General features: G+C 36.7%; 1 protein-coding gene across 2 annotated transcripts in view; it reads left to right on the top strand.

Annotated features, from left to right (window-relative positions):
* Nucleotides 1–9873, top strand: part of LOC128882234 (PTB domain-containing engulfment adapter protein 1-like) — a 122505-nt gene extending 112632 nt beyond the window's left edge. For both annotated transcript variants that reach the window (XM_054133823.1, XM_054133829.1), the window contains exons 5-9: nucleotides 4943–5269; nucleotides 6983–7197; nucleotides 7274–7488; nucleotides 8228–8454; nucleotides 8527–9873. In XM_054133823.1, the coding sequence (XP_053989798.1) occupies nucleotides 4943–5269; nucleotides 6983–7197; nucleotides 7274–7488; nucleotides 8228–8454; nucleotides 8527–8601 (1059 nt within the window). In that variant the 3' untranslated portion in view covers nucleotides 8602–9873. The remainder of the gene's footprint in view (nucleotides 1–4942; nucleotides 5270–6982; nucleotides 7198–7273; nucleotides 7489–8227; nucleotides 8455–8526) is intronic.
* The last annotated feature ends 2707 nt before the right edge of the window (nucleotides 9874–12580 follow it).

Here is a 12580-nt window from a genome sequence, read left to right as displayed (position 1 = left end):
CCAGTGGCTAATCTTAGAGCTATATTATGGATGGTTTCAATTTGTTTCAATATGGAGGGTTTGGCTGAATTGTAAATTATTGATCCATAGTCTATTTTGAATCTAATTAGAGCTTGATATGTTTTTTGGATGGTTTCTTGATCTGCTCCCCAGTTGATATTGGATATAACTTTGATGATGTTTAGTCGTTGTCCGCATATTTTTTTTAGGTGATTCATGTGTGGTATCCATGAGAGTCTCTTATCAAAGATGAGACCAAGTAGTTTTATGTGTTGTACCAATTTTATTGTTGTGTTATTCAGGTAAATTTGTGGTGGGTTATGATGTTGGTGGCGTTTTCTCGTGAATATGATATATTGTGTTTTGTGAGGAGAAAATTTGAGGCCTGATTCGTCCGACCATTTCTGGAGGCTATTTATGCTTGACTGTAGAAGTTCTGTAACAGTATTTATATTTTTCCCGCTGCAGGATATCGTAAGGTCATCTGCGAAAAGATTAACCTGTACAGGTGGTTTTATGTTTGTAGCAATGTTATTTATTCCTATTAAAAATAGTGTTACGCTGATTACAGATCCTTGTGGTACTCCGTTGAATATTTCAGTCGGCTTAGAGAGTGTGCTGTTGACTCTGACTTGGATTGATCTATTTTTAAGAAAGTTCTTTATGAAGGCCAACATGTGTCCATTTATTTTTGCTTCGGTTAATGTTTCAATGATTTTGGGTCCCTGTATCGTATCGTATGCCTTTTCTATGTCTAAACAGACTAGTTCAAGGTGCTCGTTTTTTACGAATGTGTCACATATGCTGGTTTCTATGTTGATGAGTACATCCGAAGTCGAACGGTACTGGCGGAAGCCGTATTGGTATAATGTCAGAATGTTGTTTGATTCTAGAAACCATCTTAGTCTTGCATTGACTATCTTTTCTATGATTTTACACATTGTGTTCGTTAGTGCTATGGGTCGGTAACTTCCTGTTTCATGTTTGTTTTTGTTTGGTTTCAATATAGGTATGACTATAGCATTTCTCCATTTGTCTGGAAAGACTTGGTGGGTCCATATTCCGTTAAATATTTTGAGGAGGTGGTTTTTTCCGATCGGAGGGAGTTGTTTTAGAAATTTATTTGGTATGTTATCCGGGCCTGGAGAGGAGTTTTTTGTTGTTAGGAGTGTGTTATTTAGTTCTTCTATTGTTATTTTTGCATTTAATATATGGTCGTTGGTATCTTTTTTTGAGTTTTTGCTATAATGGGACGTGTTTGTGATGTCTGGTGGTTTTTCCTTTTTCTCAGTTGGTGTATTGTAGTTGTTGTTGATTGAATTTTGTTGGAAAGTTTCTGAGAGTGTATCGGCTATGTCTTTCGAGTTGGTTACAATTTTTCCATCGCCTAGATTAAGAAATTGAATTTCTGTAGTGAGTGCTTTTCCATCGATGCTTTTTATTTTCTTCCACACTTCAGTTGTTGACGTTTGATTTGTGATGCTTGATATGTATGTTTCCCATGATTGCTTTTTACTTTGTTTAATAGTTTTACGAAAGGTGGTACGACATTTTTTGAAATTAATTAGATTTTCTGTGGTGGGTTTCTTTTTAGCTGTGTTAAATGAGTGGTGGCTTTTGTTCAAAGCCTTCTGACAGTCTTCGTTCCACCATGGTATTGTTCGTCTTCTGTTAATTTTTGGTTTAATTTGTCCGGAGGCTTCTTCTGCTACAGTGTTAATGATTGTTTCGAGTGAGTTTGTTAATTTGTTGATAGTATGCGTATTAATGTCGTATTCTAGGTCTTCGTGTGTAAGCTGTTTAGTGATTGATTCTTAGTACATGTGCCAGTCTATTTTTTTAAGGTTCCATTTGGGGTGTGGTATTTTAGCGTCAAAGAGATGTGATCTTCATATGTTATTTTTATGGGAAAATGATCGCTGTTGTGAAGGTTCTCTAGAACTTTCCATTCTATATTTGGGATTAGTCTATTGCTACATATTGATAGATCTATTGAGCTGAAGGTGCCTCTACTTACGGAAAAGTGTGTTGGATTTCCTGTGTTAAGTAGAATTAGGTTTGGGTCCTCTAAAAGTTTTTCTACTGTTTTTCCTCGAACGTCTGTTTTGTATGATCCCCAGAGGACGTTATGGCTATTGAAGTCCCCTACTAACAGTAAGGGTGATGGTATTTGATTTATTAGGTCTTGTAAATCTGTCAATTTCAAAGCGTGACTATTTGGGATGTATATGTTGCAGATGTGTAATTTGCTCGGGAGTGCAGTAGAAATTGCTATTGCTTCTAAATTTGTCCTTAGTATCTCGGTGGCTTTAAATTTATCTGAAGTAGTTATGAATACTCCTCCGCTTGAGTAGTTTTCGTTAGTTCTGTTTTTTGTAAAGGTGGAGTAGCCTTTTAGAGTTGGATGGTGGGATTTCTTGAAGTTGGTTTCTTGTAGGCAAATAATGGTTGGGTTGTGTTAGTTTATGATAAGCTGTAGTTGTTCATAATGCGTGTAATACCCGTTTATGTTCCACTGAATTATCGGTTTCATAGTGTGTATCTGTTAATGGAGAGTTTGGTTTAGAATATGATTGATTAAAGTGTTTCGTTTTCAGTGTCGGATGACCAGTCAGTAGTGGTGATTTCAAGTGTTTTGGGGTGGAGTTTCTTGCATAGTCTATGTATTCTATTTTTGATGCTTCGTTCCTTGAGTGACGGATAAATTTTTTTCAGCATTTCTATCAAGGCTATGATGTTCTCCGTATATGTTTTGGCGATTTCGATTGGATTTGGTGAACCGAAGGCATTTTCTAAAAAGCTTTTTAATTGAGCATAATTTAGTATGTAGTTATTGTTTGCATTATCGATGTCTTTTCTGGCTGGTTCCAGCATTTCATCTATTCTTCTTGTTGTGGGGTTCGGTGATGAGAGTCTTTTGGGCTTTTTTTTGGTTGGATCTGGGATAGTTGTTTTTTTAATAAACGAAATCCATGATGGTGGTTTGAAGTTTAGGTCGGTTAGTTTTACAAGGTGACTTGAAGTTTCATCTGATGATATCGATAAGGGTCTTTTCATACCAGATTTGTTAGTCTGTGGCTCCTCCATTTTAGTCTCTATGTCGTCTGTTTTGTCTTTTGGGAGGTCTAGGGTATTATTTGATGTGTGGGGATTCTGGTTTGTATCTGTCTGAGTGATGATTTCAATATTGTTGGTATTATGTGGGCACTGTTTGGCAACGTGTCCTTCCTGTTGGCACCCGAAGCAGATCAGTTTGTCTGTGGTTGTAAATATTTTATATATGGTATCTTCGAGATTAATAGTAAACGAGCTTGGTATCTTTTTGGAATCATCCGGATTTATATACACTTGTCGCCGAAAACTTAGTATGTGAGAGAAGTCTGGTCTGTTAGCTCTGCTTTTAAATGTGATATTTTTGAGCAAAGTTTAATGTTATTGCTTTTGAATGCGTCTTCGATTATGGAATTGGGGATGACACAGTCACTAACATGCGGACAGTATTTCGGGTTTGGAACTCGCGAAATTGCCGTTGTATCTAAACACGTCTTACTGCTGTGGTAGTTGGAACGCAACTCAATGGTAATTTTTAATTTTGCGCCGACTACGAAAAGATTATTTAACATAATTTAATATAAAGGAAATAGAAATTTAATATATTATTGAATATCATTTAATGTAAATGAAATAGAAATTATTTCATACTTTTTAGTGCAATTTTAATATTTTTTCGAAGTCGGTTATATTCTTTTTCCAAAAATTATTTTATTCCACTCTTTTTAGTGGCAATCTATAACCAATAGGTTTCATGCAATAACAATAGTTATGAGCAATATACAGGATGACCCAAAAACTTTGGAGGATTTTGAAAGGGGTGGTTCCGGGGCGGGTGGGGTGGTGATTTGAAACAATTTTTCCTTAGCGAAAATGGTATTCGAGGCTTCGGTAAGGGGATATTATTACAGAAACCGAAACTCGCGCTCTGATTGGTCGGGGGTTTCTGAAAAATATCTCCTTAACGAAACCTCGAACAACATTTTCGCTATGAAAACATTGTTTCAAATCACCCCCTGAAATATCCCATTCAAGGACATCCAACATTTTTGGGACACCCTGTATAGTTGCAAATGGGATTATCAGGAATGCATGTGCAACTAAATGTGAAAGGATTGATTGCGTTTGGTAAATTCCTTGTCGAGCTACACCAGAACATAGCAATTTTGCACCAACAATGGTTTTATAAACAATGAAAGTGTCCATAAATTGTTGCAAATGGGAACATCACGAATTCATCTATCATGAAATGCGGAAGACTCCATCGCAATCGGTTAATTCCTTGCCGAGTTACATAAAAGAATAGAAATTTCGCAATAACAATAAGTTATAAACAATAAGAAAAATCATTTTTGGAAAGTGATTACCTCGAAAACGAGTCCAGCAGCAAAATGTAAAGTGTTTCATCGATTTTATCGAATTCGGGCCGAACATACGGGAAATAGTACGATTTTCGATGAAAAGTGCAATAAAGTAGTAAAAAATGGAAGTAGGTCAAATGTCTTTTTAAGCTTTTAAGACCCAACGAAGCCCTACCAGATGCAAGAAGATTCAATCCAATTGGTCAATTCGTTTCGGAATAAGAAGCAACATATGGGTGTTTGCAAAAAAAAAAACGGGTAAAAAATGAGAAATCCCAAAATTGTTTGATAACGGGACCACCTCGGAGACATTCTCTACAAGATGCAATAGGTTTCATCCCGATTGGTCAAGCCGTCTGGGGCGTAATCATTAATATACATAAAAAGAGAAAAATATACATGTCGAATTGAGTAACCTCCTCCATTTCGAAGTCGGTTAAAAAAGATGCTTGAATTCTATTCCTTTAACTGATATTCCACATAAAAGCATTTGCACGTATCCGGCTCTAAAGGAGCGTTCTCTTTTTCAGCGGATTATGCATCAGTATCCACTGCACAGAATATCGTACTGTGCTGATGACAAAGGTGAGAAGAAGTTCTTCAGCTTTATCGCGAAAGAAGAAGACGCGGATAAGCACACGTGCTTCGTATTCGTTAGCGATAAATTGGCCGAGGAAATCACCCTGACCATTGGTCAAGCCTTCGATTTAGCGTACCAACGGTTTTTGGAGACCTCTGGAAAAGATCTGGAAACGCAGAGGCGACATATGATTTTACAACAAAAAATCAAGCGATTGGAACACGAGAATAACGTATATCGTCAGCGGCTGCAGGACATTGCTGCTATCAAAGGATCGGTTAGTTCAATAGATCCCAGTTCAGTTAGTAGATGTAAAATGTAAAGCATGAAGTTCTCCACTTACGATGGGTAATTTTAATATCCAGACACTTTACAATTTTGTCTATGATAAAGGATACGGGATATAGACTATTAGCACGAAAATGATAGTATTGAAATCATTCGTTGTCGCAACGTATTAGACGTTATGATAATAATTAGCTTCCTATAGAGTCGTGTACAATTTCTTTAGTGTGACTAACGATTGTATTAATTTAGTCCTTGGTTGATGAGATTATTGCAAGTCAATTTATCACTATTTATCTAAAGACAACTCAAACTATTGCCGATTAATTTTGTTTTAATAATTCGTTTAATCCTTTGGACTATAATTATTTTCATAGTTTGTTCTTGGTCAGCTCTGATTTAACTTTTATGGTTTTGATGTCTCATATTATGGATTTTCCAGGTTTCTTTCAATATACAAAGTATTAGGCCTAAACCAGGCCATCTGAATATCTGTTCCAATCGAAACATGTTTACATTTACAATTCCATTTTTCGAGTAAGATATTTCAATTTTTATGTTTAATATTATCCCAGATAGCACCGGACATCCCATGGACGTCCATTTTATGTCCAGTTTACGTCCAAACGTCCGACGTCCGTTTCCGGACGTCCTTAGGACGTCCATGGGACGTAAATTTTGTACGTTCCAGGGACATCCGCCCGGAACGTCCTACGAACGTCCATGGGACCTAAATTTTGTACGTCCCAGGGATGTCCGCTCTGAACTTTCTAGATTTAGGGAGAAATACTTTTTTTTAAACAAAATAAATATTATTTATATTAAATATTATTTATAATATAATATTTATTCAATATGTAGAACAGAATATTTTTCCCGAATATAAAATACACTATTTACAATTGTAAATTAATATTAATTAATTAATTAATTAATCAATATTATTATCCCAGATAGCACCGGACGTCCCATAGACGTACAGAGAACGTACAGAGAACGTTCTGGGAATGTCCAGCACCGGACGTCCCATGGACGTACAGAAAACGTTCTGGAAATGTCCAGCACCGGACGTTCGATGGACGTACATAAGACGTTCCTGTTCCTGTGCTATCTGGGTATACAGTCATTACTTAATATTCGCAACAGAATATTTTTTTCCGTAGATAAAACACATATTTATCTAATATTCGCAACAGAATATATGTTTATAATATATATATTATATTGTTATACATATCTGATCGTATTTTAATGTCGGTTACGTAATGCGATAGAGAAAAATATGCATTTATAAATGATAAAACATAGATGATCTTGAAAACTTCCAAGAAAAGAAACAGTAAGAAAAAAAAAATGATTGCAGTCCCTCCATACCTTTCAAATTATATGTAAAATATTTTTTGTATCATCACAGTTGGAAGAGATATTCAGATGGGCTGATTTAGGCGTGACACTGTATATATGATTTCTCCATTTTTGTACACATTCTACATAAACATGCTTTCAAAGCATTTTTTAAATAATACCGTGTCCCACTAATTTGTTTTATTAACTGTATGAAGTGTAATATATGACTTAAAAGTTGTAAAGAGAAACAGTTTTGTCGCTCCAGAGATGACATAGTGAAAAGGGTTAATTTTCTATGCACTGTACATAGTATATTTAAATCTTAAGTAGCACTGTTTCATAAATGTTCCTGTTTTAGGCTGACGTATCAGCTTACTTGTCGCAACATAATCTTCCGGATATCCTGCACGTGCCTGGTGCATCAAGCGAAACAACGCAGGTAAATGGAACCAGTAACAAGTTTTCTCCTGGCACGAACAGCGACAGTAATGGAAATACACCCAATGGGTCGCAACAACCCCCACCAGTTCCTCCAAGAAATTTTGAAAAAACATTCGATGACAACTTTATGACGTACGTAGAAAGATTCACTACCCTTTCTCAAAATATTCGATGGTTATTTGATAACGGATTAATTTTACGTGAACAGAAGCGAGCCTGCTCAAAAGCCGTCAGTTGGTACCAAGCTAGAGGGACTTCTAATGGACGAATTTGAAGAAGATTTCAATCCGAGAGCATTCGAAAGCGCGGTGAATGGCATCACGAATCATCAAACTAATCACAGTTCTCTTCTGAATGGTCAAATATCCTCTAATTCGAACTTCTTCTCACAAAGCAATGGCACTACAAGTCCTCCTCCATTGTGTTAGATTTTTCGCCAATATTTACGTACAATATACTCTGCGTATAAAAATTGGATTTTTGAGCTTTTAGTGTCTTAACACGTTTATCGCCACGTCACCTACATGTCAGTGACAAGGCTTTTTACTATGGAAGTAAATAACATAATTTTGAAGGTAACATGTTAAAGAAAATAAATATAGTTAGGACTTATGAATTTCGATAACGTTATAGAAATAAGTATTGTGGCAAACGTTAGATTACGTAGGTTTCAATTGTCTCAAAAGAAAATTTTTTTCTTATAGAAATGTTCACGAATATTTATGTGGCAATCAATCATCCAGGTGCCACTCTTCATACAAAACAATCAATTGAATTGCTTTAAATTTACGATTCCCGTATTTGAAGAAGTTACTTTCATTTCACAGCTCGTAACGTTAAGTACGTTCTGTATGAATTAAATTCTTTACTTAGCTCCAATATAAGCGAAGCTTAAATTTTGTTTCCAATACATTAAACACATTAGTTTAGCTACATTTTATGCAAATGCAAATGCATAAAATGCATTATTAAAATGCAAATGGGTGTTCAGAGGTTTTTTGGCGTATTGAATATGACAGTATCATTGGTTTCATTGAAAAATTGTCTTAAGCTACTGAAACTTTCAAAATCCAAGTGTTTGTATACTTTTGATACGCAGTGTATGTAATATTATTTATATGGTTAAAGCAGGCAGTAACATATATTGATATTGTATTTCTAGTGGCTCCACCGCCAAAAGCTAAGGACTCCAGACGCCAAAATGGAGTGAAGGAGGATTTATTCGGCAGCATTCCTTTCAATCCTGCGCCATCCATGAATATGAAAAACGAATTTAACGATCCGTTCGGGATGGGTGAATTTGAAGCCACAACGACGATTTCTAATCCCAGTCAACAGGAGTTAGAAAATGCTATTGGTCTTTTAGATAAAAAACTGCTTGAAATGAAGGTACAGTTGATGTTTTAGTGCAAGTTCGAAACCTATTTAAAATAATTAATTAATAGAATGGTGATATTTCAGGACGGTTTTAGCAGAGGTCTTTCCATCGATACCGATGATTTCTCGTTAGAAAGCTTGGATCCTCTGCGGAATTAAATGAAATATTTTCTTTACAACAGATAGAGAAGAAAACAACCAATTATGCATTATCGCATGTTCCCTAGTGCATAAAAGTAGCATAAAAGTCCAGGAAACAATAGGCAAATTAGGAACTACATTTATATGAAGCCAAAATTAGTCAATTATTATTTTAATTATGCTAATCTTATATTTATCGTGATGTCTGATAATTTATCATATGCCTACTAATAATCAATAATAGCTTAAGCCTCGATGCCGAATGGTGCAGAGATCGCTTATTGTTGAAAAGCATTAGGAAACGAATAGTATTGATATTTGTATAATTCTTTCATCAATATTGTTTGTTTCTTTTTTTAAAGAAGAAATTGAGTTATTTAAGGAGATCAAATGGCAAAATTTGTAATGAATTTTATAAGACAGGTTCCTAAATTAAGAATGATCAAGAAAGGGAACAATCTCTTTAGAAATCTTCATATTCTTCTTCTCGACTACTAGATTTATGAGTACAGGAACCACCAGTTGCTGACCTACTATCAGCAGTTAGAAATCTTATCGTATAGAGATATTACGAATATCCGACCACTGAAACTGTTATCAATTTTTTCACTTGCAGTGAACTACATAAGACTCTTCGCATGGCATACATATTTACATATCTGTTCCAAGAATAGGAAAATTATTATTGTTCAAAGCGATCTTTTTAATCGTAATAAAGCGGCTAATGCGTATTCTTTAACGAAGGATGTTTGAAGGCAACATTGACAATAATTGCCACTATTACTATAAGGTCCAATTAAGAGAAATTAATAATATATTTTTATGCAAATATAATGTAACTTAAGGTCATTACGTCTGTGCATTTTTCTGCAACACGAATTATTATAAGAAAAGGATTAGAACATTAACTAAAGTACCGATACAAATCATTACTAATGGATGAATATAATATATTCATCTGTTGATAAATATATTATGCTACTCGTATTATGAGTAACATCTGCAATCCTTTCATTGAATTCATGGGCTACTTTCCTTTGATCGGTCTTCTGCTTTCTATGGAAACGTATGAAAAATGGCATGAATGTTATATAAGATTTTACTCGCAAGTTTTACAGGCATTTATGCGTGCAAGGGTTACACAATCTTGGAAATCATGCAACTTTATGTTTGATACGATAAGAGGAAGATTGTTAATTGTGTACATATAAAACGCTGTTTTATTATTGTTGCTCTATTGTTTAAGCATTATTGTTAAGAATATAATGCCTGAATATTGTAACTAACAAATTTGTTTTATTTCACATTATGTATCAGATCCAAGTGTCTCTTTCTTTTTGAAGGTCAGAACAAAAAGTTTCAGGACTTCAATAGCATTTTCTTTTTACTAAATTACTGTACACTGTGACGGGGCAGAACTTTTCTGCCCGCCACGAAGGCACCCTGACCCCGGAGGGTCCTCGCACCCTCCTCGCCCGAACACGTCGCGGAGGTGGTCGCATGTATGGAAGAATCCGTGGCCCGCGGCCCAGTAGGGACCCCCCTTTCTTTTTTTTGGGCCCCCTCGCGCTCGTGATCAGCGCCGCGTCCTCGCGAGAGCGCGGCAAGTCGCCAGTCGCAGTATCCTCCACCCAAGGATCCCGGTGTGGCCACCATCAAGAGGACTTGCCACCCTCTACAGACGGTCAGCCCCTGCCCTCGCCCCGCAGGTGCCACGGGAGACAGAAGTGTGACATGGGACACAGATTCCTGCGTCACAGCTTAAATAATTTTTAAATAATATATATATATAAATATTTAATATATATATTAAATAATTAATATATATATATATTAAAAATTATTTAAGCTGTGACGCAGGAATCTGTGTCCCACGTCACACTTCTGTCTCCCGTGGCACCTGCGGGGCGAGGGCATTGATATATATATATATTACTTGCCTATGGGCAAGGTCAGGTCTTTGTCACAGCAGTCCCGTACGGGCCCTGGCTCGTATGTGAATTTCTCTTTCGTATTTAATAGGATGGACGGTTAGGATGCGAGCGGATTCAACGGTGAATTTAAATTAAATATTGAAAGCTATTTCACTATTGAAATATCATTGTCTGATGTGTATTTTAATAACCAATGAATAGACCTTGAAATTTACATATTTATAATAGATCACACTCTTTCATTCTTTCACTTAATTCATATAAAATTGAACATAAATTGTATAGAAGAAAACAATGAAAATATATATATTTATTCGCTTCTGGGATATTAACTAGGGTTACCCCGGAATGAATTATATCATTTATTAATATCCCAGATTTGAACAACAGTGATTTCATATGATAAAGAAATACAATAAAAATTGTCGGAATAATATTATATGAAAGATCAATGGAAATACCACCCGAGAACATCAATTAGGGATTCCCTGGAATTGAAATATCATTTATTGATGTTCCGAATGGTCACAATGATGTGAAAGTACATATAATAATATTGTATTGGAGTAAACACTCACCACCAAGATTTACTGTAAAATTTATCGATGTATCGACACGCACGGATGTTGGTCGTCGGATGTCCTGGACAGGGGAGAAGCACACATAGACACGTGAAAAATTATGAATTACGGAATAACGGATAATCAACACTTGAGAAAAATTAAAATATTTTAAATGAATTCAATAATTAGAAAAATTTAAGAACAAAGTTAGGTTGTTTTTACGAGGAACTAGTCCTTGCCTACCACTCACTTTTAATAATATAAACGAGTTAACGCGGTACACAACTCTGCTTAAATATAGTTCGCTCGGACTATTCACGCGCTCGACGCGACTGTACGATGAAAAAGTGATTTTGACTTCGCTGCTTTGAGCGCAACTCGGTGCGATGTTTACAAAGTGCTTGCGCTGCACTCTCGGAGGTGCCGAATCAGAGTGCAGCCGTAACGACAGTGGATTTTAATTGGGTAGACTCCTAGGCTGACTAAGATGTCCGTGTGCTCCGCCCAAATCCTAAGACTTCTATGCTGTTCGTACAATCCAATTCAAGAGCTTTAATTTCATGGGTTATCATGCGGTCGGCCAACGGGAGCGAAAGAGAAAGAAGATTGAAGCGCTGTGCTAAGTTTCGCGACGCGCTGTACTGTGGTGTGAGGTGTTACGCGAACTGCTTATATCAAAAACGTGTTTTCTGGCGATTCGCAACGGAAGTTCGGCGTGCAATTTAAAACGATCTGGCTTGAAGAGAATTGTTATCTATTTTGATAACACTCGTGTAATTTTTCCGTTCCCACGGCGCGTGAACATTCATATCACTTAATAATAATTGATACATAACATTCTCACGGCGCAGCGCGTATATATTATTATTTTACAATCCAGTCATACTAAACATGTTACATTTTACAAGATTTTTCCACGGCACAGCGCTGCCAGCAGGGTGGAAGTGGCGTGACGACGTTGATTTCAAGGAGGGAATGTGTATTTTGTTCAAAAATGAATTTAATAAACTACCGTCAAAGGCTAGAGGTTTGTGTTCGATTAGAACGAATTCGGGATGGTAAACCATCTCGAACACATTCCTGCCGACGAAATCAAGAAAAATAAAAACGAAAATGTCTGCGCGTAACAGAAGTAAGGAGAACGACACCGACGTCTGGAGATGCCATGGTGGTGGCACACCGTAAGGAGCCCCTTAAAGCTCCTGGGTGGGGAGAGCCACGAGCCGGCGACGAGAAGAGCGCGATTTCGAAAAGCGGGCAATTAACGGTTGAAACGCGAATCGCGACGAACACGTGTGAGCGAGCTCCCTGATTGAGTTGCAGAGATTCGGGGTTTTGATTTCGAGCGTGTGTGGTGGAACTGTACCCCATTTTGGAGGGATACACTCAGGGCATCTAGCTAAGGATTTTGGAGACCCGAGGTCCATTCCAACCAGGTAGGGTCCACGCGTTCGGGTTTCCTTTTGTGGAGTGTGTGTGTGTGCGTCCGCGGATCGAGTG

The sequence above is a fragment of the Hylaeus volcanicus genome, chromosome 1 (assembly GCF_026283585.1).
Source record: "Hylaeus volcanicus isolate JK05 chromosome 1, UHH_iyHylVolc1.0_haploid, whole genome shotgun sequence".
NCBI classification, from domain to species: domain Eukaryota; kingdom Metazoa; phylum Arthropoda; class Insecta; order Hymenoptera; family Colletidae; genus Hylaeus; species Hylaeus volcanicus.
The sequence above is the reverse complement of the archived record's forward strand: the minus strand, read 5'-3'. Positions and strand labels throughout refer to the sequence as shown.